Genomic DNA, 27,625 nt, shown 5'->3' with positions numbered 1-27,625 from the left:
CTTAAAAACAAAACTTTAAAACCATGAAGGCATTTTTCAACTTCAGGGAAAGTTAGAATTTATATAAGTTACAAAACAGCACAGTTCATAAACAAAAAGACTTCAACCAACCACAGAGAAGCTGTGAATTTCTACACAAGAAACAACATAATCCGAGTTCTAAGAGAAGCCACAGACCAGAGGTGCGGGCGGGACAGGGGTGCAGGCAGGACCGATAGCCTGAACCCCGGGGCCGTGCCCTCCGAGGCTCCGCCTGCCCCCTGCTGCGCCGTCCCCTCGGTGCCGGTGTGTCCCCTTCCGTAAGGACACCGGGCACTGGATTAAGGGCTGCCCCACCCCAGGACTTCAACTTAACGACCTCCACCCACAGTGACCCCATTTCCAAACAAGGCCATGCTCCCTGGCCCTGGGTGAGCACCGGCACATGTCACCTGGGGACACAATCCAACGGCAGAGCAGGCGGCTCCCACAGGGATCCCGAAAGAGCTGAGGCCCGACAAAGGTGCCCGGCCATCAGCAGCCAGGGAAATGCACGCGGGATGATGGCAGGTGCGGCCTGAAGTCCAGGGCGAGGCGCTGGCAGAGATCCGAGGCTCTGACACCAGCCGCCAAGGGGTATCTCCACCCACCGATCCTCCTTCGGGGTCCATCGGAGGCAAACCTGGGGACCTGCCACACTGCTGCAAGCACCACAAAGGAAGATGCAGGTGTCAGCCACGAGCGAGGAGCTGTGGACACGTCTCCCAGGCGACACCGAACAGTGGGGGCCGGGCTGTCCGCATGGGGGCCTGAGGGACGGCTGGGTGGAAAGAGCCGTCTCAGGAGGCCAGTGGTGCCTCTGCAGGTGACTTGGCTCCGGATTTCCGTAACAGTCTTTCCGAGGCCGTGCTCTTGCTTGTGGACACGGACCACGGAGAGGCAGATTTTAAAGCACTCGGGCAGGGCATCAGGCAGGGCAGGACAGTCCGGCAGCAGCTGCCCTAGAGGGCAGGAAGCGACAGGGCTGGGGAAGGGAACGAGAGAGCACTCCGACTTTCCTCCATGTTTTATCTTTTTAATTAAAAATACATATAAATACTACAAAGCATGAACATGCGTGGATTTGGGGTGCACTCATCACGCTGTTCTTCTGTGTCGTGAGGACTCCCACAGTGCAGGCCTGGTGCTGCCCAAGGAAGGCGGCATGCCCCACCGGTGCTGGGCTCCCGGTGCAGCCGTCTCCCGGCACGGTTCCACCACCAGCCCTTCCTGCGTGGAAACCACTCGGCCCTCAGAGCCAACGCCCAAGTCCCAGGTGCAGCAGGCCCAGTGTGCGCCCACACACCCCTCCTGCAGGCTGATGGGGTCCCCCTCTGCCGTCAGGGTGCCTGTGGCAGCTGCAGAGGGAGCCGTGGCCTGGAGGAGCCCAAGTTCCAGGGAGGGGCGCTGCCTATCAGACCCCTGCGGGAGAAGCAGCCCCCTGCTCTCCCGGACCGTGCTGCCTGCAGCCCCTCGGACGCCTGCAGGGAGCAGTGGTCACCCCACACGGGCCAGGCCTGGGACACTTTGGGCCCTGACGGCTGAGGGCCTGGGGAGGGGGAGCCAGGGGCTCCTCCAGGGAGTGCCTGTGCCAAGGCCACAAACCACTGGAGCCAATGGACACCACTCACAAGGGTTCTCAAGGTTTAATGATTCCTTCTCAGCCGGATGGCACAGCCGGCCGCCCTCCCTGTCCCCTCCCTCCTGAGGGGCACAGCACACCACTTGGCCTGCCCTGCTGCCCACCCGCCCCACAGCCAGCAGCTCGGTGCGAGGACGGCCTGTCTCTCCAGGAGCCAAGGGCAGGCCCTGGGCTGCACAGGGCTCCTGCGCCGGACAACAAGGCCGGGCGGTTCCTGCTCCCCGGACCCGAAGGCCTTGCCCGGAAGCAGGGAGCACCAGTGCAGAGCTGTGCCCTCCCCACAGAAAACACCTGCCAACGCCCCACCAGGAGGCCCCCACCGACTGCCAGCTGACCTGGCCCAGCAGCTCTCGACAGCGGCCGCCCGCCTTGCAGGCCCTCCAGGCACCTGCCCCTCGCCTGGGGCCCTGCACTCAGAGGAGCGCCGGCCTCTCGGCCGGGGGCCCTGCGCCCAAGCTCCCTGCAGCCGACGCACACCGGGCAGCCTAGAGCCCTGTCAAGTCCACAATGGCTTTGATGAAGATGGCATCATCACGCACGTAGGAGTTCTTTGCCTCCATTTTGGAGACAGGGCAGAACAGGGGGCAGCCGCTGGCAATGTTCATGTCGCTGACAGGCCGCTGGAAGGACGATGAGGCCACATCGGGACGGAAGGCATCGATGACGTGCTCCCGGTTGTTCTGGTCCAGCAGCATCAGCGTGACCTGGGGGAAACCCGGGGGCAGCATGGTCAGGGCCACCCAAGGCTTCGCCTGCCGGCTGAGCTCCACACGGGGGACCTAGGACCCCCCGACACCCGGAACCACAGGCCAAAGCCTGAGGCCCCTGAACTCATCAGAGTCTCTGTTTCTCACCACGTTCACCTGACAAGGGAAATTTCTCATCAAAAACATCATGAGGTGCCTACTGCCACCCCCTGTAAGAAGCAGGTCACGAGACAATCAAGCCCACTGCTCCAGGCCACAGGACAGTCCGCAGACAGCCTCCCCTCCTGCCCGCGAGGGGCCACGGGGCAGCCGTGCTGGGCCAGGCAGGGACGCGCCTCTCACCATCTGGTCTAGTCCCTGGGCCCTCAGTTCCTCAACAAAAGCTGGTTCTGGTTTTCAAAATAACTCAAACACTCTGCTGCACACAAAGCAGGAGGGCCCTCTGGCACCAGCCTCCCTTCAAGCACACGCTCCAGGGCACTGGGTCTGCCTGCCGGCCTCAGCGGGCTGGGGTGGTGCAGGCAGGGGGCAGCCGTTAGAAAGCACGAGCAGGCGAGCACCCACGGTGGAGCACCACCGCCACTGCCGCCCCAGGGGACACGTGCAGCCTGCAGGACACCCTCATCGGCAGCAGGGGTCCAGGGTGGTGCTGCCCCGCAGGCCCCAGGCCCCCAGAAGCCCTGCGCTGGGGCCCACCTTCTGGTTGAAAGGCCAGCGCAGCAGGGCATCGTTGGGGCCTCGCATCACCACGAAGAAGAGCGACAGGTGGGTGCCCCGCCCAGTGCCGTCGCCGTTCAGATAAACGCGCAGACACATCTTGTAGCCGTACCTGCTCGTGTAGAAGGCTGCGGAGAACAAGAGGCACACATGAGGGCCGGGCCCGCCCTGGGGGTCCCTATCCCCAGGCCCGAGCCTGCCTTGGAGGCAGAGGTTGTGGGTTTCTCTCACACCCACGCCTCACGCCTCACGCCTGTCACACCCAACAGGACACGTGGGCAGGGAGCCAAACAGGCAACGTGATCTAGCAACGTGCGTGGAAACCCGGCCCGAGCGCGCCCATGCCCGGGGCTGCTTTGTGGAGCGGGGCTCGGGGCTCGGAGACCCGTGTCCTCGGCTCGTCCGGCATGCCTGCCTGAGCGCCAGCCCTGACCAAGCCCACAGGGTTTCGGGCCACACAGCAGCCGGGCCAGAGCGGCCGAAGGACCGAGAGACTAAGGGCCGAGGCTGGCTCCTCCCCGAACATCAGCTCCACCGCAGACATCTACAGCACGGCAGGCACCAACGGCCTCTTCACGCCAACTCCCTTCCAGGTGCGTCAGAGTTCACGGGGAGCCCAAGTCCCGACCAGAGCCACCCCTCCTGCGCTCCCTCTGCCTCCCTTCCCTGGCCTGGAGGAGCCCGCAGCGACTGCTCCTCTCTGGGGCAGAGCTGAGGACACTGCAGGGGCTCGGTGGGGGTAGTGATGGGGCCCATGTGCCGGAAGGTCCCCCAGGAGGGCACGTGCAGGTGCAGCCGCCAGGCAGGGGCCTGGTGTTGGGCAGAGGTTAAGCCAGGCTGACCCAGCCCAGCACTGAAACCAGCCCACACGCAGCCCGAGCAGGGGAGGACAGCACCCCACAGCAGTCAGCTTGGGGCTGGACGGAGGGAAGGGCCGCCTGAGGAAGGGGGCTGCTTGCCTGCTGCCCAGTCAGTCCTGGGGGATGAGCGCACTCCTCGCAGAGAAACGAGGTGGAACGAGTGACCCCCAGCCCTCGCCACCCTTGCCCCCAGAGAATCTACTGTGATCACCCTTAAGAAGAGCTGGCAATTGGGGTGACAAGAGGGGACAGTTAGAATCCGCCATAGGTGCTCCTGGTTTGCAGCAGATGCCAGAAGCTGCCTGTGGGATCAGGCCTGGCCTCCACCAGCGCCCAGAGAGCAAGGGGCCCGGACGGGAAGACTGCCCTGCCCTCCCCACAGCCAACAGCCTCCCCGGGCCCTGTTCCCTCCAGCCGTTCCCCATCACCCCTGCCCGGAGCAGCTCCCACCCAGCACCTGCTATGTCAGAAGGGCTGGGTGTCCACTGCAAAGGCCACGTGCCTCAGGTACTGAACCCTTCCGGGGTCAAGATGGCGGGGGGTGGGGGGGTGGCGCACAGGGGTGGGGGGCTGCCGATGTGCCTCAGGGTCAAACGCTGACCCTCCCCAGCCCTGCCCTCAGCCACCCCCGTCCCCCAACGGCACCAGGGCGGGAACAGTGCTAGCACGGCACCTGGGGAGAAGATGGCAGGGGCACGGCCAGCCACAGCATCCTGGCGCTTGCGGGCAAAGTCCGTGATCTTCCAGATGAAGATGCCATCGTAGGTGGAGGCCTCCATCTCGCGCACCTTCTGCTCCAGGTCGGCCATTGCCAGGTCCTTGAGCCCGAGGCCCCGCTCCAGCTGCTGCACCTGAGCAGAACCAGCCCTTCGCAGCCCGCGCCCACGGCAGGCGGGGTCCCAGCAGCCACCCGACTCCATCCGGGGCATGGGGACCCGAGCTCGTGAAGACCAAGCACCTTGACTCCCCACCACAGCCCCCTCTCCCGCAGGGCAGCGTTTCTGGGGTGCTGCTGGGGCCTCACAGGGGCTGTTTCTAGGCTCCCCCCATGAGAGCTGTCCCTCGCCCAGGTGTGGGGTCCTAAAGCTCCAAAACCACTCAGAAGGGCACCAGGCCGAGAAAATGTGCACTGCCCCAGCAGGAGAGCCCCCAGGGTGCCAGGCACGTTCCCGAGAACAACCCCTGTAGGCTGGATGGAAACGGCCCCACCCAAAACAACTCCTGCAGCTGGTGTGCCAGTGGATGAGAAGGAACAAAGGAAGGACAGACAAGCTTTTCTTTAAAAGGCAGGGGGACAACGCCTGAAAGTGGGATACGAACCACACCGGGATCTGAAACCTGAGTTTCTAGGCTGCAAGGCCTCCCGGTGCACCCGGACAGAGCCAAGGGGCCACCCTGAGACGCAGCTCTACGGTCCCACGACCCACCAGAGCCAAGGAGGAAAGATGCACCGGGCCCCGCTGGCCGGCCACGCACCTTGCTGCTCAGGGCTTCGATCCTCTCCTGGTCGAGCCGGTGCTGCCGGCCACAGGCCTCCGCCGTCACCGCCACCCTCTCCACCTCGCGGTTCAGGACACAGACGATGTTCTCGAATGTGGCGATCTTCCTCTCCAGGCTCTCACACTTCTCCAGGAGCTCGGCAGTGCGAGAGGGCCCCGGCGAGGCCAGCCCACGGGCCTCCCAGTCCCCGGCCTCGCCCTGGCCCAGGCCGCGGCCCCCGTCCTCCAGAAGGGAGCTGAGCACCAGGCCCAGGTGCTCCCGCAGCTGCTGGGCCTCGTGCTCCTGCTGCTGCTCACTCTCCACCTACAGGGGCAGGGGGGCACACATGACACTTCCACATATACACACGTGCACACGTTTTTAACAGGAAGACGACACCGTAGAACGGTCACCCGTGGGCAGGAGGGAAGAAGGCGGGACGCGGGCAGAAGCAGGGTTTCTTTAGACATGCTCTCCTGTACGGTCTGGTCCTTAAAACCAAATAACTTCCAAACTTACACTATAAAACATGAAGAATATAAACACATTCTCGCAAAATAAAAGATGCTAAGCACCACGTGAAGCCAGACGTGTGAGCTGGAGGCCCGGCCCCAAGGGTGTGCACAGCGTCTCAGGCAGACACGGCTCCAAACGCTGATTCCTCCTTGAGGAAGGGGGCTCTAGGCTCACAGGGGAACAGAGAGAGCCCCATGCTGTTCGCTGTTCTCAAAAGGCAGGATGAAAAACCCTGGGTTCAAAAGCCGAGCCAGAGAACCCCCAGAAATGGGGCGCGGGAGCCGCCGAGCGCCCCACAACCAGCCCCCATGGGAAAGCACTCCCGCCCTCTGTCCGGTGCATGCATCCACAGGGGCCACCTCTGGGCCCAGCCCCATGTGAGGCAGAGCCCTGCCCACAAGGAGCCCCTGGGCAGGCGTGGGAGAGCGAGTGGGGCCTCGGACACAGCCCAGAGAGAGGTAGGTGCAGGCAGCACCCGGACACCGCCCTCAAGGGGGGCAGCATGAGCAGCACGGAGTGAGCAGGGGTATCGCAGAAGGCCATGGCAGGGGCTGCTGGGGCGAGGGCTGAGGCTTCTGGCCCGGCAGGCGCCTCTGGGCGGGTGTCAGGCCCGGAAGTGTCACAGCCCAGCTGCCCGGTGGGGGCTGACGGAGGGAAGCCCCTCGGCAACTGCGGCCAGGGTCGGAGAAGGGTAAGAGCGGCCCGGCCCCAGGGGTGGGTCCATCTGAAGTCGGGAAGGCCTTGCTGCCGGGCTGATGCGGTGTGCAAAATGAGGGGAGGGTCCAGAATGAACTGCAGGCTTTGGGGCCCAGCAACGGGGTGAACCCGGGCCCTTGGCTGGGGAGACGCAGGGGCTGGCGGGCTGAGTGGGATCTGGAGGGGCCAGCCCTGGAGTCCGAGACTACCCAGGAGGCAATGGTGGATGCCGCTTGTGGGCGCTGGCTGGGTTGGGGGTCTTTACAAATTCATGGTGAGCCGAACACCCTGAAACCCAGCGGAGGGAAGTGGGGGGCTCTGCCTAGGAGACTAGGAGGCACCTGCGGGCAGTGTGGGGAGGGGGACACAGACATGACCATTTTAAAGGCATCAGCTCTTCAAATGGGGGTGCCTCAAGGAGCAGCCCCGGCGTCCCCCTCCTGCAGACGTGCACTCACCATCTCGGCACAGCCAACGGCACGGAACTTGCAAGGGACTCTGCATTTGCCGCAGGTCTTCACGTGGTCCTGAAACTGAAGACGGACGGGGTGACTTCGCAAGTGCTGTCCCTTCTCCACACTAGCCTGTTCTGTCGCTTCCATGCTAGGCCGGGTCAAAACTTCCAGGCTGTTTAGGCCAACGCCACCTGCCCCTTGACTCTCAGAGCTGTGTGCACGTGTGCACACACACACACCCAGACGTGTGCGCATACACATGCACTCATGCACATGTGCACACTCCCTCACAAGCACTCGTGCAGTCACCACAGGCACACGTGTGCACACTCACAGGCACTCAAGGCACACTTACTTGCAGGGACTCGTGTATGTGCACACGCAGTTGCAGGCACACATGTGTGCACACTCAAGGCACTCACAGGCACACTCACTCGTAGGCACTCGTGTGTGCATATGCAGTTAAAGGCACACACGTTTGCACACTCACAGGCACACTCACTTGCAGGCACTCGTGTATGCACAAGCAGTTGCAGGCACGTGCACACTTGCAGGCACGTGCACACTTGCAGGCACTCAGTCATGTGTGCAGTCACCGCAGGCACACACGTGTGCACACTCGCAGGCACTCACAGGCACACTCACTTGCAGGCACTCATGTATGTGCACATGCAGTTGCAGGCACGTGCACACTTGCAGGCACTCAGTCGTGTGCACTCGCAGGTACACACACGTGTGCACACTTGCGGGATACTGATTACGTGCTTCAACTTGGCGGGCCTGGGCCAGGGGACCGGATCCGCCCCTGGGGAGGGTGGTGGGCACGGGCGGTAGCGCCCTCCACAGCCCCCCGGGCCTGAGAAAGTGGAGCCAGATGCAGGCCCCATTTCCTCACCCAAAATACAACCGTTAAAGGAAGCTTGCCGGAGAAAACCGCCCCCCCCCCTTATCTTGCCCGCCCACTCCCCGTTACCAGAGCAACTCCCGCCCCTTTTCAAACGACCTCCGCGCCCTCTCAGAACCAATCCAAGCCTTTAACCCCTACAGCTAACCCGCCCTCTAAACCGCCCTATATAAACGTGTACCCTCCCCTAATAAACGCTCTCGGCTTCTTCACCCTCAAAGAAACGTGTCCCGCCTGTCTCCCTCTCGCCGCCCTCCACACCTTGCACGCCACCGCCGGGGACCTGGCCAAGTCCCCCGCCTCGCCTTCGCCTCCAGGAAAGAGCCCCCGCCGCCGGTACACTCCAAGCAACGCCGAGAGCCGAGGGTTCAGCAACCGGCCGCCCCCCGATGCAACAGACGCGGCCGCACACACTCACAGGCACACTCAGGCACTCGTGTATGTGCACACGCAGTTGCAGGCACACACGTGCGCACACTCAGAGGCACTTGTAGGCACTCGTGTATGCACACGCAGTTGCAGGCACACACGTGTGCACACTCAAGGCACTCACAGGCACACTCACTCGTAGGCACTCGTGTATGTGCACACACAGTTGCAGGCATGTGCACACTTGCAGGCACTCAGTCACGTGTGCAGTCACTTGCAGGTACACACGTGTGCACACTCGCAGGCACTCACACTCACTCACCCACCTGCAATCACATGCACGTGCACACACACTCGCAGGCAGGCACGCACACACGGGCCCCCACGCTTTGTTGATAACCACAGCGGCTGCGACTGGGACGGCCCTGCAAAATGGCACGTGAGGTGCACCTGGGCCTCATGCTCATGGAACTCAGCACAGACAGCTGTCCTCGCCGGTCCTCGCCGGCCTAGGGGACACTGGGGCTCGGGGGCCAGAAGGCAAATTCTAGACCGAGGCCCGACTGAGGGGTCGGCCTCCTGGGGTCAAAAGCTGATGGGGGTGACGTCATCAACATGGCGACGTAAACAGCTACTGAAAACTCTCCAGAGATTCAATGGAAAAAAGGACAATTCTGAATTGTTTGAAACTCTGGAGGAGGATGTAGATTGGAGAAAGACCCTGAAAATGCCAAATTGAAGAAAAAGAAGAAATATCAGGTAGGAATCTTCCACCCCAGATCAGCCAGTCCTTTCCCCTTCCCCTCACTTGGTCTCAGTGTGGGGAAGGCACAGAAACGGCAGACGGGAGCCCTCCCGCCAGGCACACAGATTTAAAAATCTCACAGGACATTTCAAGGCCCAGGTCAGTGAGGAACAAAGAGGCTGAGACAACGTGGATGGAGACTGTTTCCAGCCCTAGGCCTGAAAGCCTCTCCCCCACCCGAGGGCAGCAGCAGCCGGCAGCTGTTTCGGTGCCTTCGGGACAGTCGGAGCACTGGGCCGGCTGAGGGAGTCCTCGGCTACAGGTGGAGCCCCACAGCAAGCCAGATTTTGGCTGGAAAAGCGAGGCATGGGAATCCCGCAGTTTCAGCTCACCTGTGTATTGCCTCCGAGGACGATTAAGTTACCAAACAGCACCGTCTATGCGGGACAGTCCAGAAAGTGCAAGGGAAGAAAATACTTTTTAAAAGATGCTCCAGACCCTTTCTTAGGAACACATGAGCTGGTCTACATGCCCTGTACAGAAACATGGGCCTGTTTCCGCTGAGAAACAGGGAAGACCCAACTGTTGAAGCAGGGCCCCAAAACAATCCAAATCTTACTAGCCAGTGGAAAACAGCACACTGGAAACCCCTGGATTTGTACTACCACACACAGTGAACTTACTGGGGTGCCCAGTGCCTACCTCCCTTCCCTGTGGCAGGCAACGGTAGGTGTCTGATTTTGGGGAGAAGACAGGGGCAGAGCCAATCTGACAACTGCCAGGGAGAGAAACAAAGAAAAGACAGAGATCAAAGTCAACCAACAAGAAAACCTTAGGCAAAAGAGATAAAACAACCTCCAGAATGAAGCAATCAAGAAAACCACATGCCAAGACAGCAAAACATCATGAGCCTCATTAGCAAAAAGGAAGATATTATGGCCCAGTCAAAGGAGGAAACTAACATTTCAACTGAGATTCAGGAGCTGAAACAACTAATTATAGATGTTCAAGCAAATCTTTTAAATCAAATCAATGAAGTGAGAGACAATGTGACAAAAGAGATGAAGGATATAAAGAAGTCACTGGGTGATCATAAGGAAGAATCTGTAAGTTTGAAAAAACAAATGGCAGAACTTATGGGAAAGAAAGGCACACTCGAAGAGATGAAAAACACAACGGAGACGTACAACAGCAGAGCTCAAGAGGCAGAAGAAAACACTCAAGAACTGCAGAACAAGACACCTGAAAGCCTACACACAAAAGAACAAACAGAGAAAAGAATGGAAAAATATGACCAACGTCTCCAGGAATTGAATGACAACACGAAATGCAGGAATGTACGTATCATGGGTGTCCCAGAAGGAGAAAAGAAGAAAAGCGGTAGAAGGAATAACAGAGGAAATAATCAATGAAATTTTCCCAACTCTTATGAAAGACATAAAGTTATAAGTACAAGAGGCACCGTGTACCCCAAACAGAACTGATCCAAATAGAACTACTCCAAGACACTTACTAAGCAGATTTTCAAATGTCAAAGACAAAGAGAGAATCCTGAAAGCAGCAAGAGAAAAGCAAACCATCACCTACAAGAGATGCTCGATAAGACTAAGTGCGGATCTCTCAGCAGAAACCCTGGAGGCGAGAAGGCAGTGGCATGACATATGCAAGACAATGAAACAGAAAAACTGCCAACCAAGAATCCTACATCTGGCAAAACTGTCCTTCAAAAATGAGAGTGATTTTAAAATATTTACAGACAAACTGTCTGAAAGAGTTTGTGAACAGGCAGTCCCCTGTGCAGGAAGCACTAAAGGGACTGCTACAGACAGACAGGAAGAGGCAGGAGAGAGAGGATGGGAGAAGGGTGTAGAAATGAAGGTATCAGGAGACAGAAAGAGGGTAGAGATTGGACATTCGATGCCGAAGGAGTACAGAATGTTATAGAGGATTGATTGTGTAGACCTAGAAATGGAGAGCACAATACAGTGTGATGGGAGCACAATATTGGAAGTGCACTGAACAAAGATGACTGAATACAGCTGAAAGAGGAAGGTTAGGGGCATGTGGGACACCAGAAGGAAAGACAGAAGATAAAGACTGCGACTGTATAACTTAGTGAACCCTAGAGTGGTCAACGAGCGTGATTAAATGTATGAATATAAGAATGTTTCTGCATGAGAGAGCAGCAAGAAGAAATGAAGTCGTGAGGTATGCAACCAGGTGAATGGACTGTGAGGACAGTAGGATGGGTGAAATAAGCCAGAAATGAAAAGACAAACATTACAATCCCTCACTAATATGGGCTAATAACAATGTGCAAACTCAGAACTGAATCTGGGAGCATGGGTTACAAGGGGAAGGCTTATGTAAAGGTTCCTAGGTTGTGAGCTCTTACAGCAGTCATATCTATTCCTGAGTTGTAACGGTTGTTTCTAAATTCTGAGATGCTGAGCTGTTTCTGTGTGACGTGGTTAGTCCCTGGAGCTCTGGGTGTCTGTGTGGGGCCTGGGACTCAGAGCCAGAGTCTGGCAGCTGTGAGTGTCGGCACTGCCCCGTGCAGCAACTGCTAAAGGCTGAAAAGGAGATCAGACTTTGACTGGAGATATAAACGAGATGGACTTGGTTGAGATTCGGGTAGATCCGACTAAAGGGTACAGGATGATATTAACAGTGTTTTAAAACTTTGGCTTCTGTGAGGGACCAAAGGAAGAAATGTTTATTTGGTGCAAAATCTATATTTTCTGTTAACTTGTATGGTCAGTTTCCTCAATGCCATAATTACACAGAACCTTGACGAGGGAGCGAGACCGTGCTGTTTGTACAGGTTAGCATGAAGCACCGATACATCTCAGGGTAATTTGGGCAGAGAATAAAAAGTATTTGCAAAGCCCCCTTGAGGGACCGGGGGAAAATGTGGAAATATTAAATTTCCCCAGCTAGGGAATTCCTGATATTCTCACAAGCAATGGGGACCACCAGCTTAGTAGGCTGAGCCCTTGATCTCAGGGCTTGCCCTTATGACGCTTGTCACTGCAAAAGAGAGGCTGAGCCTACTTACAATTGTGCCTAAGAGTCACATCCAGAGAACCTCTTTGTTGCTCAGACGTGGCCCCTCTCTCCAGCTAAGCAACTCAGCAGGTCAACTCACCGCCCTCCCCCTATGCGGGACATGACTCCCAGGGATGTAAATCTCCCTGGCAACGTGGGACATGACTCCCGGGGATGAGCCTCGACCTGGCATCATGTGATTGATAAAGCCTTCTGAACCAAAAGGGGAAAGAAAATTGAAACAAAAAGTTTCAATGGCTGAGAGATTTCAAATGGAGTCAAGAGATCACTCTGGAGGTGACTCTTACACATTATATGGATAACTCTTTTTAGTTTTTAGTTTATTAGAATAGTAAGAAGAGAATATCTGAAGCTGTTGAACTGCAATGCAGAATCCTTAATTCTTGAAGATGATTGTATAACTATATAGCTTATTTGTTGTGACTGTGTGATTGCAAAAACCTTATGGCTCATGCTCCTTTACCCAGTGTATGGACAGATGAGTACAAAAAATGGGGACAAAAGGTACATGAATAATATGGAGGAGGGGGGTATGGGATGTTTTGGATGTTCTATTTTTATTCTTATTTTTATTTTTTGGAGTAATGAAAAGGTTCAAAAATCGATCATGGTGATGAATGCACAACTATATGATGATAGTGTAAACAATGGTTGTACACTTTAGATGATTTTATGGTATGTGAATACATTTCAATTAAATTTTTTTTTAAAAAGTAAACGAGGGGGGAGGAGGGGTATGGGAAGCTTTGAGTGTTCTCTTTTACTTTTATTCTTATTTTCATTTTTATTTTTTGGAGTGATGAAAATGAAAATTGATTGTGGTGTTGAATGCACAACTATACAATGAAACTGTGAAAAGTTGTACACTACAGATGACTATATGGATGTGAACACATGTCAATAAAACTACATTGAAAAAACAAAGCTGCTGGGAACCTCAGGGGGTGCCGGGCCTGGAGAGAGACCAGTGCGCACCCGAGCCAGGCCACCCCAGGGCAGCCCAGGAGGGCACAGGTGCGTGAAGACAGGGCCACCATGCGATGCGCACAGACCAGCAGGTCTCGGAGGTGGGCGTGCGGCCACACGCGCCCGGGGCAGCACACGGCCTCCTGGGCACCCGAGGGGGAACCAGTCTCAGCACGGGCCTCCCCAACACACCGCAGTCAGAAATCCCGAGAAAGCAGCTCAGCCAGGGACACATCCGCACCTCGCACCACAGGTTCGGGTTCCTGCCCCGCATGAGGAGAGTTCCAGGGAGAGAGGAGACCAGCGACCCCAGAGACGGCCACGGGCCGCGAGCAGACACTTCCCGGGAGAGAACCGCCACGAGGCCGCCCCGAGCAGGGAACTCCAGCTGCCCGCGCAGCGCTGCAGGCCTGGGGAGCCCACCTGCCAGGCACCACGCATGGCCCTCCGCGCCCCCCAACAAGGCGAGGGCAGTTCACCTCAGCTCCTCTAAAGGCGCCTTTCCACTGAGTCACTCTGGAACCACTGGAACCATTTTATAAAACCATGAAACAAGTTTTTTTAAAAAGCAATCTTTAAAACTCAAAAGCAAAATGAACACGTGAGCCCTGGCCCCGTGCAGACCTGGCAGCTGCCGGCCTCCTGGCTCCAGGGACTCTGAAACCCACCGATCTGACTGCACAGACCCCCAGAGCAAGGACCCGGAAGGACACACCACCCTCAGCAAGGGCCTCGGCAGGACGGCCGCAGGCAGGTCAAGGCACTAGGAACTAAAGCTTCCTGCAGAAAGTACAGAAACGAGGTTAAGGACCCTACAAACCACAACGTGAAACGGAAATAGTCTGAATTCATGTATTTTCTCATAACAAGAGGAAAAAGAAAAAGGGCTCCTCAGTTCTGCTGTGGCTGCAATATCTCCAGACCAAATGCCAAACGCTAAGTCACCTGGGGGGTGGGCATGAGTTGGAAGCGGTGGGTGTTCCCGCATCTCTAATGTCTGAGGACCAGGAACGGGCCCTGGGAGCTTGCTGTGGGCTTCTCTGGTTCTGCCCACACTGGGAATTCCAACACAGGAAGGGGGACAGCAATGAGGCCAGAAAAACGGGGTGAGCTGAGCCCCCAGTGGGAGACGTGTGGGGGCAGACACTGCTGGAGAGCGTGTCCCTGTGCCCCCTGCCGCCTGGCAGCACCAACGGAGATGGCAAGCAGGCTGGCCTCTCGGGAGGCTTTCCTGCAAGGACTGAGGATGACCCCAGAGCATCCAACGACCTTGGTCTGTGGCTGTGACACCATCGCTGAGAGGCTGCGGAGGGGGAGGGGTGAGAAGAGGGGGGAGGAGGGGGAGAAGAGGAGGGAGGAGGGGGAGAAGAGGAAGGAGGAGGGGGGAGAAAAGGGGGGAGGAGGGGGTGCCGTCCGCCCGTCTGGTCCCTCAGCTGCCTGGCTGTGCCCAGCTGCTCCTGGCCAGGGCAGCCACGGTGAGGGGCTCATAAGAGCAGCCCCCCGCACATGATGCCTGCAGCGAGGGAGCGGTGCTGGGTGAAGGCAGAGCAGGTACCTTCCCGGCAGGCCTAGGTCTGCCCCCTGGAGACAGGGCCTCCAGGAATTCATCCAGACGGGAGAGGGGGGCCAAGAGGAAGGGACAGTAACAGAAGTAAGACTTCCCCAAATGGCCCTCACCCAGAGCGTCAATTCTGGAATCATGGAGACATCTGACATCAAGAACAAAAGTCAATGAAACGTCACATGGCTACTGATCATCCTCGAGACCCTTAGATAACCTTCAACAGGACACGATTTCCTTTCCGTACGTGGGCCACACACACACGCATATACAAAGTCAATGAGATGTCCCCAGCAATCCCTAAACTTTCTAAATAAACTGAAACAAATGAACTAACCGTACCTCAAGTTAGCAACATAACCATCTAGGATTTAAACGACATGCCAAATTCTCAACACAGAATTTGCCCCGCCCTTGTACAAACACACTTCTAAGGACAAAAGGATCTTGAAAGCCATCCTGGGTTTTGTGCAGTGAACTCACCATCAGAGGAAGACGGCTGCTCGTACTGGGGCCTGTTACATGCGCACAAGGACGGAGCCGATCAGTGTGTGCACCCACAGGCCCCAGGGCTCGAGAGCTGGCCTCCAGCCTCCAGCCTCCAGCACGGCTCAGGGCACCACAAAGCGCTCAGCCAAGCCCAGTGCAGAAGCTTCTCCAGGACAAGGGAGCAGGTTGTGGATGGAGAGCTTCCTCCAGTCCTTTCCCCACCTCCCAAGAGTCAGACATGACCTGGGTTCTCGGAGGCAAACAGGCCCCGTCCTCAGCAGGCAGCCTGGGGGTCCCACCAGGAGGGAGCCGCCAGCCCCGGCTGCAGCACCACGTGGCGGTTCACGGCCACAGTTCCCGGAGCTGAAGTGTCTCTGGATCCCTCACTCCAAGCCCAGGAAGGCTGAGGGTCCACAGTTTTGTTTGCACTGAACTTGCGACTGCTTCCTTAACTGGGGTGTGGTGTCTGTCACGGGACTGAGGAGGTTGTTTCCTCTGCTCCTGTGGGGTGTGTGACGACCGCAGGGCACTCCCCCTCCAGACCCAAACCGCTGGCTGCCCAGACACCCACGCACCACCAACACCAAGACCTCGGCCCAAAGTCACCAAGACATAAGAGCGACCTCAACGTGAATTTCAAAATAACGACTTGCCCCAATGTAACAAATGCACGTTAGGAGATTAAAAAAAAATAGTGTCCCAAATCTCGGTGGCTTTGCCGCCAGCACGCTCAGGAGACGGCCGTGGCTCGGGCACGCTGCACCTGTCCCTGGTGACCGGCACACCTGCCCACCGGGCCCCCACTGCAGCACCCCCAGCACCAGCTCAGAACCAACACTCACGTCTGGCCCGAGCGCCCGGAGACGACTCACCTTCTCCCGCAGGATCTTCTTCTTGCCGCAGCCTTCGCAGGTCAAGGGCACCTTCGGGCAGACCTCAGAGTGCGCCTGAGAGAAGCAGGGACGTGAGCTGTGAGCGCCCGGGCGGGGTGGGTGGCACGGGGGGCCCAGGCACACAGCATAGGCCGCGGCCAGGACCGCTCAGCCCACACCCGCTGCTCCGCGGGGCCCTGTCCGTCCGCAGCTCCCTCGGGTGGTCTGTGTGGGGACCCCGGCCCTCTGCAACAGACAAGGCTCAAAACCGGGTTCAAAACGGGAGCCCGCCCACGGGGGCTTCTGAGAAGATGGAGAACGTTCCTTCTTTGTCCTGAGCCTCCAGGGCAAAGCAGACCGTCTGAAGGCGCCACGGCGTTGGAGGCGCAGGGCTGGCTCAGCCACGAGGTCATGAGCCGCTGGTCAGCCCTAATGTCCCCAGACAGCCGTGAGGTGGTGCAGGAGCCCAGCCCTGCAGACGGCTCTGGGGCAAGACGACCTGCTGGTCCAGTCCCAGGACCAACAATCTGCAGGACCCAGAGCAGACAGACAGACATGCTGGGGAGCAGAGGACGCAAACTGCAGAACCTGAAAAGCAGGAAGTTCTGCAGGACAGAGGCCGGGCCTCTCAGCAAACAGATGATGAGGAAAAGGAGGTGCCAGCAGGGAAACTGCTGCAGATGCAGACATGAGCCAACCGGCCGAGGGCAGCGCGTGGCCTGTCCTGAGCCCGGGGAAGTGGGTGGCCGACAGGGGGCTGAGGCTGAGGGGTTACCTAATGTTTGGCTGTGATGGGGCCTTATGGTTCTATAAAAGTAAGAGCATCCCTGCCTCAACACACATCCTGAAGTTTTCCAACATAATGTCACGCAGCAAAACCTCGAGACGGCCACGGGCCTCATCTCACCACCTACTCTGCGTCTGTGTCTGAAATCGGCTAAAACACAAACGTTTTCTAGAAAGCGACTTGACCTTAGCTGCATGCCCAAACGCTTTCCCACCAAGACCCCTCCCCAGGCCGCATGGGAAGGCCTGTGGCCACACCGACGGCAGCCGAGGGGCCAGGCCAGCACGGGACAACCTCTCGGAGCCAGCAGCCGTCCTCCAGCAGCCCACAGCCTCACCTTGACACTCGTGGACCCACCTGGTGCCCATCCCACCTGGTGCCCACCTCACCTTGGCACCCGCCCCGCCACAGGGTGCCTTGCAGTGTCTGCAGCTGAGGCTCCTCTCTGGGCACTCAAGCTCCGCGTGCCGCTCCTTCGCGCCCAGGCGCACCACACCCTTGCAGGCCGGGCACTCGGTCAGTGTGAACGGGCAGCGCCCCTCGTGGCAGCTCTGTGGGAACAGGAGGACACAGCGTCAAGCGGGCACCAGGCAGGATGGTCCGGCAGCCAGCGTCCCCTCCACGCCCGCTCGTTCCACCTGTGGGTCTACCGCCCCGTCCCACAGTAGCACGGCCTCTTCCGCCACCAGGGAACACCCCCCTGGGCCACGTCCCAGCTGGCCCTCAGGGTCACAGCTCTGGAGGGCCCAGTTGGCCCCTCAGTGCAAGATGCTGGCCCACTCGAGGTCAGAGGCTACGACCCCGACTCAGGGTTGTCCCAAGGAAGAGCTGCTGGGAGGGACCCAGTGCAGACCAGCCCCCAGAGAGCACTAGTGGACACCAGGAGGTCCCCACGGCCAGGCCCCTCCTGCACCCACCGCCACCCAATGACAAGTCTGACTGTCAGCAGTGCCTCACTGTAGGCGTGGGGGCACACAGGGACACAGCAGCTGACCCGTTCCCAGGGGCCGACATTCAGGGCACGACGCAAACCAGCACTGAGAGAAGCTCTGCAGAGCAGGAACGGGGAGCCAGGAAAGGCTTCCGGGCACACCTTCGCGGAGCTCTGAAGAGCAGGGTGGGGCCTGGGGCCAAGGGAAGAGGGGCAGGCCCGGGCCTGGGGCAGAAGTGAGCGGAGTCCACAGAAAGGGGTGGCCGTGCACGGCCAAGGTCACAGGCTGCCGTGTGGCCGGGTTCCACGTGGACAGGGGAGTGGTGTGCGCAGACTGGGGCACCCTGAAAGGGTCAGCCTGGGGCTGTGTGGGGAGTGGGCTGAGACGGAGCAGAGAAATCTTGCAGAAGCCCATCCATCTGCTTGGACCTGCACGCCAAGCTGAGCAGGAGTGAGGTCCCTGCTGACACCAGGGGAGCGAGCACAGAACACAAAGGACAGATGAGAACCCTGCTGCCCAGGGCGGCCGACGGCAGAGGTGGCCTCAGCCAGCCAGCAAGCAGCACGTGTGCTGACAGCAGGGCGAGACGGTGGGGAGGTGAGTGGGGTGCACCGGGGACGGTGGGAGAAGAGCCTGGAGGAGGGCAGGGCCAGGCAAGGGCGAGGGCAAGCCCAGCCAAGGCTGGAGGAGCACCCAGGGGTGCTGGGCACCATGAGGAGGATGCGAGGGGTGCAATTCCTGCCAAGCTGACCCCTCCAGGAGTGAGAGGCCAATGAAGTGCAATGGGGATGGGCAGTCCGAGCCCACAGACTGTCCTGAGACCCTGCTCCAACCCGGCCCGGGACAGGCAACGGCTCTGTGTCCCGAGAGCTCTGGACAGAACCAGGGCAGGGTCAGACAGGGCCTTCCCGGATGAGCCATCCAGCAGCCTCCCGGCGAGCAGAGTAAGCCACTGTGGGAATAGACAAGGACGGGGGCTGCCCGGGGAGGGCGGAGGACTGAGACACGGGGGTGCATGGGGGGGGTGCAAGGGCGAGAGGGGCTGGGCTCTGGACGTGCTCCGCAGGCAGGCGGCGGAGATCCCGAGGGAACGGCCGTGCAGCCGAAAGGACCCCACGGGGCTCGGGCCAGGCCACAGGAAGGAGCCGGAGCCGGAGACGCGGCCGGAGGGACGGGTGGGGGCGCAGCAGAGGCACGTGGAGTTGAAGGAGCCCCGTCTGCTCTCAGCCATAGTGACAGCAGACAGTGGAGTGGGGACCTGTGAGCCGACAGGGACCATCCCGAGGAAGGGGACAGCGACGGGGAAGGAGACGACGCTCCTGAGAGACTGGAGACTCCAGAGCCCAGGCAGAGGGCAGACTTGCCCGGGGCAGACCCTGCCCCCTTGGACAGCGTCTCCATGAGACCCGGGCTGGCGGCTCCACTAGGTATGAGGGACCCCCTTAGAGCTCTTGGAAGAGGGTGGGTTTCTAGAAAAGGCAGCGGTGGCGTCTGTCAGGGCAGCACCTGGGGCTCAGCAGACTGTCCCCCATCACTCATGCAAAACGTGGCAGGGCACAGCCAGCAGCGGGCAAGCCAGGCATCTGTCCTCCCGTCACCAGGGTGGACAGGGCAGGCAGTACAGCCACAGAAAGCAGCAGAGCAGAGAGGGGCTTTCTTCCACACTGCCAGCAGCTCCCAGGGGCCCGTGAGCCAGCTCACCCCGGGGTCCAGCATGTAGCGCCAGGGTGGCCGCGGCCCAGCCACCATGCATGTGGGAGTGCCAACGCTCCTGTGGGGCCCCACTCTCAAGCCCCAGAAGCACCGTCTGTGCCCAGCCTCCCCTGGGGGAGTGGTGGTCGGCGGCCCAGAGGCACAGTGCTCTTGCCAGGCCAGGACACCAGGCTCCCAAAGCCCCCCACCTTCCCGGCCTCAGAAGGCAGCACTGCGGAGCAGTCATGTGGCAGGACAAGGACCACTTTCAGCTGCAAAGAAGCAAGCAGCCCGGTGCGGCCACCAGGGCAAGGGGGACCCTCTGCCCCCCACCCTGAGTGCCTAGTGGCCCTCCTGGGCACCCGCCCCGGACTGCTCCCCCAAGGCCTCGCACACCCCACAGCCAGGCACCAAGCACAGCCCTCCCGGCCCTGCCCATCTCCCACCTCACATCACCCCACATTCTGCACCTGCCATGCAGTCCCGGCCCCTGGAGCTTTTGCCTGCTGGGCCCCCCACCCCCTGCCTGCCAGTCAGCATTCCCCTGCAGCGGGACCTTCTAAAGGGACCAACTTCCCAGAGCCCACGGGTACCCCGGAACCCCGCCATGCTGTCTCTGTGGTCTCCGTGATGCTGTCCTGTGCCCCAGCTCCATGCCGGACTACCACAGGACACAGAGCCCAGCCCTGGGCCAGGCCGCACGCACGGTTTAGGAACAGTTACCCGACCCACCAAACAGGAGCCTCAGACGTGACCGGGGCTTGTTGGAGATAAAGAGGGAAGCTCAAGTAGTTACTGTATTGTGGTCTAATCAAAATATCTTAGTGGCACGATAAAATATTTGTGGATGAAATGGTGTGTCTTGCATTTGCTTTAATCCAGGGGCAGGAGACAGGAGACAGAGTGGCAGAAGGCTGGTACCCGCCAGTGCTGGGGGGTCGGGGGGCCGCCCTAGTCTCTGCTCAAACCTCGGGGGTCTGAGACTGCGGTGATGCCAGCTGGCCCGAGCTGTCGTGGACACCGCCTGAAAGCAAGAGGCCACCGACCAGAGCCGCACGCGTCTTCTCCCCACCTGCCCCACCTTGCCCAGCTGCCCAAAAAGAAGCAATATCAGACGAAAGTCAGAACCTGAACTAAACATTCCAGGAAAACTGTCACCACAACTCTGGCTCCCGGGCCATGGGCCGAGACTACATGTCCGTGGTCATCCCCTGCCTCTAAGGCAGCGGAATCTGCTTCCATCCTGCGTGCTCCTGTCCCTCTCATGCCACCTTCTTGGGACCAGATCCCCGGCCCCTCGCTCACCGCTGGGCTCTGCTCTGCCTACCCAGTCCCCCAGCGGCGAGCCCGAGGGGAGGGGCTGCAGGGGTTGGCTCTGCTGTCAGCACCCAGCAGGCCCTCAGCAAATGACCGTGTTCCAGTTGAACAGCAGTTTTAAAATCATTCGATTCTTAAAAAATACTGCACAGGTAAAAAACATCCAAAGGCCTAAGAGGATTTCTCCCCACCCTCCCACATGCTTCAAAATCACTCAGGCCACCAACGCACCACAACACGGACACTCAACATTGGCACTAAAACTCCCACCCCAATGAGGAGCTGCTTTGTGCAGACTGGAGGGAAAGCAGACGCTGCTGTGGGGGGGGGGAGGCTGCCCAGTGGGGTGCGGGGGTGGGCTGCCCACTGCACACGAGGACATGCCTTTGTCCCAGGGCCCGGGAGTCTCAGAGCCGGGGGAGGTGGTGTCACTGAGACCAGAGGCTGGTGGCCGCCCGAGCAGCACCGCCCTCCCACACGGCCACGCGGTGGCTCCCCTTGGGGACTTTCCAGGGCTGGTTGACAGCACGGCCAGGGACTTTCCGCTCTGCGTGCCCTCCCATGGCCCCGGAGGCCCCTGCCGCCTGCCAAGCCATCTGAGGCCGCGGCCCTGCCTCACGGCCTCCTGTGCGCCCAGGAGAGGAGGCAGAAGCCCCTGGGAAGGGCCAGGCTAGTGCCGAGCGGATGGTTGTCCCTCCCACCTCTGCCTGGCGTGGTTTCTCCCTCCAACCGGGGGACCCTGCCACACACCCCGTCAGCTGCACAGCAGCATCCCCTCAACGAACGGCCTGGCTGACCCCTTCCTCGAGCTGGGCAACACCCGCCCCAGAGCTGTCCCGTAGCTGGGGCGCAGAGCCGGCAACCCCGTGCATGCCACCCTTGCAGCCTGACCCTCTGGGTCTTCAAGGTTTCCCAGCACAGGGCAGCCTGTGGCACCAGAACAGACAGCTCTGCTCTTAGGATGGAGAAAGGGCACGGGGCTCGAGCTGGGCTGCCCAGCACTCCCGGGAGCTCCATTGGGAAGGGAAGCACGCGGGCATGCTGCCCCCCCAGAGGTTCCCCAGATGCAACCAAAGCCGCTTTTAGAACAAAAACCTACTCAGGGCCCAAAAAGCACAACTCAGAATCTGTCAGGACGAGACGGAGATGCAGCAGCTGGCGGACAATCAGGGAAAGAGAGAGTGTCGGCAATTCCAAACTCCAAGTTCTGGCAGGTCAAGAGCAGCCCCAGAACACTCTCGGCTCTGGCCCCCCATGACCACCCAGGCTGGGGCCCCCTCCCTGCTTCTCAGCTCAGCTCAGGAGTCCTAGGGCTGGCTATGGAAGGAACGCCAGAATTCCCAGCAAACTATCTTTTACACTCTCCCACACACACGGGCTGGGCCAGACAGCATCAAGGTCCCCCCACTTTGCAATCTGGCCTCTTGCAGTTTTAAAGGCCGTTAGCTCAGAAGAAAATAAAAACAGCCGAGTTGGCCACCGCCACCGCCGGACATCAGCAAGAAGGCCTCCCTGGGGCCACAGAGTGAATGAGTGGCCACTTCTCCAAAGTGATACGTCAGCAGAACTCAAAATAAGCAACATCCTCCTCAGAAGACCCTACACAAATAACATGCAGTGAGAAGGCCAGTTTCCAAAGAGCTGCCCTGTCCCATTTCGTGGGTGGCACTGGCTGACACAGTGCAAGGCTGGTGAGACCACCACGGCCCTTCCCAGGCTGGTGCTGCTCGGCGATGATGCACCCACCCTCCCGCTAGCCCACCACGGGCCCACCGCGTCCCTATCTCACAGACAGGAAGACAGCACGGCAGGCTGGGGACTCACGCAAGGCCACGCAGCCAGCACTGGCAGAACCGGGATCTCCCCCAAGCCACCAGAGCTTGTGCCTGCACGCACTGGGACTTAAGAGTCGAAGTGGATGCAAGACAGTGTTCCACCTCTTGGTCAGAAATTAAACAGCTTTACATCCTGATCGCGGGGAGGCGCAGGCCCTGCTTGTCCCTGTGCCGGGAGCCTGGGACTTGGCCGCGAGGTCTCCCCCCACGAAGCCCGCGTGGGCTGGGCGTGTCCACCGGCAGCCCAGACCCAGCCTTACCTCGTAGTCCTTAATGGTGCCCTTCCAGGTGCATCCGTCACTGGGGCAGACGGCCGGCAGGCCCTCCACCTCCCTCCGCGCGGCATTATCCGGGAAAGCCTTGGGAGAGAAGCAGCCTCTGGTAAGACCTCCTGCTCCTGACGGACACAAGCAAAGCACGTGCTAGCAGCGCAGGCTGACTCGGCCATCGCCAGAAAGGGAACGCAGCGCTCACGCTTCATGGGCTCTCGACGCCAACCTCTCCAAACACAAACCTGGCCTGCAGCGGTTATGGGATATTTCTAGCTTCTGAAGCTTCATCCCACCCTCCGTGCTAAAGGAAATTCCAAAACACTGTCTCATCCGTTTCAACACTTTCGGCTTAAAGACACTCCACTCACCGAGCTGCTTTCTAGAATAGAAACGCCTTCTTCGTACAGGCCCTCCTGGACGCAGGCGGCACAGTTCTGCGGCCCAGAGCTAACAGGGAGACAAGAAAAAAGAAAAACCCACTAAGAAATCAAGAAAGAAACTAGCACCATCCTCCTCCAGTCCATAAACCAACCTCCCCGCAACTTCTTCAAGTTTTCTCATCTCTAAATCAACACCAAACATGAATTAACTGCGTCCTTTTCTTCAAGATTTAAAGTAGAGAAAACGCTTATCTGAATCCTGAAACGGGTGCCTTAAGCACTGCCCTGGGGTCAAACCTTTGAGGATGAACCGTTCTTCTGGGGGTAAGGGGGGGCGGCGGCAAGGCCACCGTTGGTGACCAACGCCCCACCCCAAGGCGCCCGTGTGTCCCCAAGGGGGCCCCTGCCTCTCAGACCAGCGCCCACACAGACAGAACAGACCCTTAAACGTGATTCTGAAGACAGAACAGACCCTTAAACGTGATTCTGAATTTTCTAGAACCCACGTTAAGAACGAAAGCAACAGGTGAAACTAATTTTAATGACATTCTACTAAACCCAGCATGACCAAAACATTACCCCTTCAACCCTAACCTGCATTTGCGCTCCTTTCCTTGAACGAAGTCTCCGAAGCCCAGCAGGTGTTTAGTTCCCCAGCCCTCTCTAACGGACTCCCACCTTCCGAGCACTCGCAAGCAGGTGCGTGGTGCAAGGTGCAAGATGCACCCAGGCGACAAGCCCCAGCCCCCATGCCCCCCGCGCCCCCGCACCTCAGGATGGCGGCCAGGCAGGAGGAGCAGTAGCGGTGCCCGCACTGCGCCTGGAAGGGCCGCCGCAGGACGTTCCTGCAGGCCGAGCACAGGTACTTGTCCTCCAACTTCGTCCCCAGGAGTGTCCTGGAGAAGCCGGGCTGCAGCAGGTCGAGCGAGCTGGGAGGGCTCACGCCAGCGGCTGCCATGAAGCCACAGAGCCTAGGGGAGAGGAGAGCAGGTCAGAGCTACTCCTGGGAGCCGCCTCCACCCCAGGGGGGCCCTTGGGGAGAACGCCCGGCACAAGGAGAGCAACGGCAGGCAGTGCCACACCGACGGGGAAGGTCCAGGCTGCTGAACCGACCTGTAAGGAGGCATCTCGGAACCTGAGCTGCCCCATGGCACCGTGGCGACTGAGGCCTGGCGAGGGCAAAGGCTCACCCGTGCCACAGGCTGGGGCTGGGTGCCGCCCCTCCCCGTCCAGCCCTCCCCAACAGAGGCCAGGACAGCCTGCCAAAGCCAGCAGGCACCTGCCAGGCCAGGCCCAGAAAGTGGCCTCTCACCGCATTTCCCCCACCTCAGCTCTGCAACCTGGTGCCAGACAACACCACTGCCATCTCCGGAGCCAGGCTAGGCACAGCCTGCCCACATGGAGGCCATGTCGCTGCCCTGAGGGACACCCAGACGTGGGCACAGCCTGCGGGCACAGGTGTAAAGCACTCGCTCAGACAGGGATGGCCTCCAGCCGGCACGTGCCACATCCGCTGCCGGGCACGAGAGGCACACCTCGGATGCCTGACCCCACTGGCACGCAGGTGAGGGAGGCCAGTCGATGGTGGTCGAGCCATCGTGCTTCCAGGTGGCTCCCAACGTCTCCACAATAGGAATTTGAAGACGGTGATGGCTCTTAACAAGCCAGCCCAGGCAGGAGCCCCAGCTATCAGCCGCAGGCCCTAGACCACAGCCGGAGGCTGCCCTGGGCTCTGGGCCTTCCTGCGGACCCCCAGGAGCTGCCTGCAGGGCCACACGTCGCCCATCACATGGCCCGAGCACAGAGCCTCCAGAGTAGCCCGCGGCCGGCAGCCAGCCCTGCAACTCCAGCGCCCTCGGGGCCCCAGCGCCCCCAGACAATGCCCTCTGCTCCAGCTGGCACGGCCCACCCCGTCCCCTGCTCCTTCCTCCAGATGGTGGGCACTCACCCAGCTGCACCTGCACAGAGACCCCTCCCACTTGGCCTCGATCTCCCCCAGCACAGAGCTCTCCACGTGTAGGAACCCACGAAAGAAAGGGTGGCCGGCTTCTGCCAAGCCTGATGCCAACAGGGAGAGGAGACCAGGAAAAGACACCCCAACCCCAGGGACGCCAGCCGGCTCCCACCTGGGCCTTGCTAATGCCCGAACTCCTTTCAGCAGGAAAAGGGAAGGGTGCAAGGGGGAAGGGCAGGCCCCTGCCACCCCCAGACCACGCCTGCCTCTCTCCTGCCAGCTTCTCAGGAGAGACAAGGAGACGGGTGGCACTTACACCCCCAGCCCCAGGCCCCAGTGCTGTAAGGAGTCTGGGGCAGTTTGAGTAGGAAGGATTTCAAAACTCCTGCCTGAAGCGAGGAGTGGGGGAGAGGCTGGCTTCCAACCTCACAAAGCCTGCTCAGGCCCGAAGCAGAGCGACGCTATGGCACAGGCCCGTGCTGGATGGCAGGTGCACCCGCTGCCCCGGGCGGGCCCTCCAGCCGCCTTTCCGCCTGCTCCCCTCCCCTCCAGGGCCCTGAAGGCGAGAGTGGTCTCTAACCAGGCTCCATCCCGCTCCCGCCTAGGGCCAGAGCAGACGGGAATCAGACACCTGCAGCCTCCGCCGAGGGAGACAGGACATGGCCTGATGGGGGGCTTCAGAATAAGGAAGCAGCAGTGGGGGCAATGATTGCTCCCGGGCAGGTGAGCAGAAGCCCTGGGGGACGAGCTGCCCTCGGGGACCTGGAGTCCGGCATCCTGGGAGAGGTGGGCCACGCGGAGGGAGCCTCAGGCTGGGCCCCAGAGCCAAGCCGCAGGGCTCCACGTGGCAATTAGGTTTTCCAGCAGAGGAGACGGCATTTCTCAGACCGACCGTGAAGTTTACCTAATAAACCTACTTCCTACGTTTTCCGCAGCGGTGACACTAGCCCTGCCTGCCTCACACGGGGGCCTCGCTCCATCTCCCCCCAGCCTTACGACGGGCGCCCACCCTCCCAGGCAAGGCTGGGAGCCACGCGCAAGGTGCCGGGACCCTCCCCAGGGTCTCCGAGCTCGGCTGTGCCCACTGTCCTTGTGTGGCCTGAGGACTGAAAGCGCCAAGGCCCGGCTAGCAGGGGCTTGGGACGGCCAGCCACCTGGTCTGGAGGCCCTGCTTGAGGTCACCTGGGGCTGCCAACCCCCAGAGTAGGTGCGGCCACTCAACGCCATGGGGGCCTCCTGTTCCCCACGGGCTCGGTTTTGCCACCAGCGTCCCTCCAAGGGCTTCCCCATCTCAGCAGAGACCCCAGTCACAGGGGGCTCGGACCAAACTCAGACTTCCTCAACTTTCTCGACTGCTCTTGCACTCCCCCCACCCCCAGCCAGGCCAGCCTGCGGTTCCACCTCGGCGCCCCTCCAGGACCCGAGCCCCTCGGGCCCTCCCCACGGGTCCACGTGAGACCTCTCCTGAGGCCACCTCACCCCAGGCCCCCAGCAGCTCCTGCTGATGAAGCCCCCGAGGCTCCACCGGCCTGGCCTGGCCCCTGCTGGTAACCATGCCCCTCTGGAGGCATCCCCAGCCCCCCCCCACGCACTTAGGGCTCTGTTCACCGCCTGCCTCTCACATCCGCTCAGCAGAGTAACCGGTCGGTACTCAGGGAAGAACAGATCCTCAGGCACACGGGCTTTCCAAACAAGCCAACTGGCTGACTATGAAAATGGCTATTTAATCACAAGCAGTTTCACAAGCACCCCACACTCCGCACCAGCTCGCCAGGTCCTGCAGGGAGGGGCCCGTGGTGCCAGGGCACTGGGTGGGGGCACCTGCTCTCCCTGCCACGGGGGTGCACAGGCTCCCACAGGATTTACTCACCCGTCCACTCAACCACCAAGCAGCTTCGTGTAGACACCTGTTAGGGACCCACGGGCAGATGTGGGCAGTCAGGGAGGAGAGCCCACAGGCACTTGGCGCCGCGCTGGCCAGAGGGGATGGTGGTGCGGGCCTGCTCGCCCTGCCTGGCCAGGATGCAACCCTGGCCTGCAATTTCAGCGCTGTGTGATCTGCTACATGCTTCCACGTGGCCGACCAGAAGTTCTGGAAACAGGGCCCACCCGCCTGACAGGCGCTGAGCTCACGCATCACTCACGCCTCTGCAGGCTGCGGGCTCAGAAAGCACCAAACCTCTCCAGGCCCGGGGACCTGGATGTGTGTTTAGTTCCTGGCCCTGCTCCTGCTCTGTTAATCAGAAGACACTGCAAAGCAGGAGAGACGCAAAGGGCAGGGAGCTCAGCGTTTGCAGCTACGTTCGCACATGGCGGGTGAGGAGGCGAAATTAAACCACCATCGTGCCAGGGCAGGAGGACTGGAGGTGGCTCCCCCTCTTCTTCAGGACT

General features: G+C 59.9%; 1 protein-coding gene across 4 annotated transcripts in view; it reads right to left on the bottom strand.

Annotated features, from left to right (window-relative positions):
• Window positions 1-1,040: 1,040 nt before the first annotated feature.
• TRAF2 (TNF receptor associated factor 2) overlaps window positions 1,041-27,625 on the bottom strand; it is a 29,273-nt gene continuing 2,688 nt past the window's right edge. The window contains exons 1-11 of one of the 4 annotated variants that reach the window (XM_037797444.1): window positions 27,105-27,190; window positions 24,051-24,251; window positions 23,269-23,347; window positions 22,889-22,987; window positions 17,242-17,403; window positions 16,066-16,140; window positions 7,094-7,168; window positions 5,421-5,747; window positions 4,618-4,795; window positions 3,064-3,212; window positions 1,041-2,364 (exon numbers count right to left, since the gene is read on the bottom strand). In XM_037797444.1, coding sequence (XP_037653372.1) covers window positions 2,146-2,364; window positions 3,064-3,212; window positions 4,618-4,795; window positions 5,421-5,747; window positions 7,094-7,168; window positions 16,066-16,140; window positions 17,242-17,403; window positions 22,889-22,987; window positions 23,269-23,347; window positions 24,051-24,238 — 1,551 coding nt within the window. In that variant the 5' untranslated portion in view covers window positions 24,239-24,251; window positions 27,105-27,190 and the 3' untranslated portion in view covers window positions 1,041-2,145. Of the gene's footprint in view, window positions 2,365-3,063; window positions 3,213-4,617; window positions 4,796-5,420; window positions 5,748-7,093; window positions 7,169-16,065; window positions 16,141-17,241; window positions 17,404-22,888; window positions 22,988-23,268; window positions 23,348-24,050; window positions 24,252-24,393; window positions 24,503-24,592; window positions 24,724-27,104; window positions 27,191-27,625 lie in introns of those variants that run through there. The other 3 variants (XM_037797442.1, XM_037797441.1, XM_037797443.1) reach the window with 3 other exon arrangements.

This window comes from Choloepus didactylus, chromosome 10, assembly GCF_015220235.1.
Source record: "Choloepus didactylus isolate mChoDid1 chromosome 10, mChoDid1.pri, whole genome shotgun sequence".
Lineage (NCBI taxonomy): Eukaryota > Metazoa > Chordata > Mammalia > Pilosa > Megalonychidae > Choloepus > Choloepus didactylus.
The sequence above is the reverse complement of the archived record's forward strand: the minus strand, read 5'-3'. Positions and strand labels throughout refer to the sequence as shown.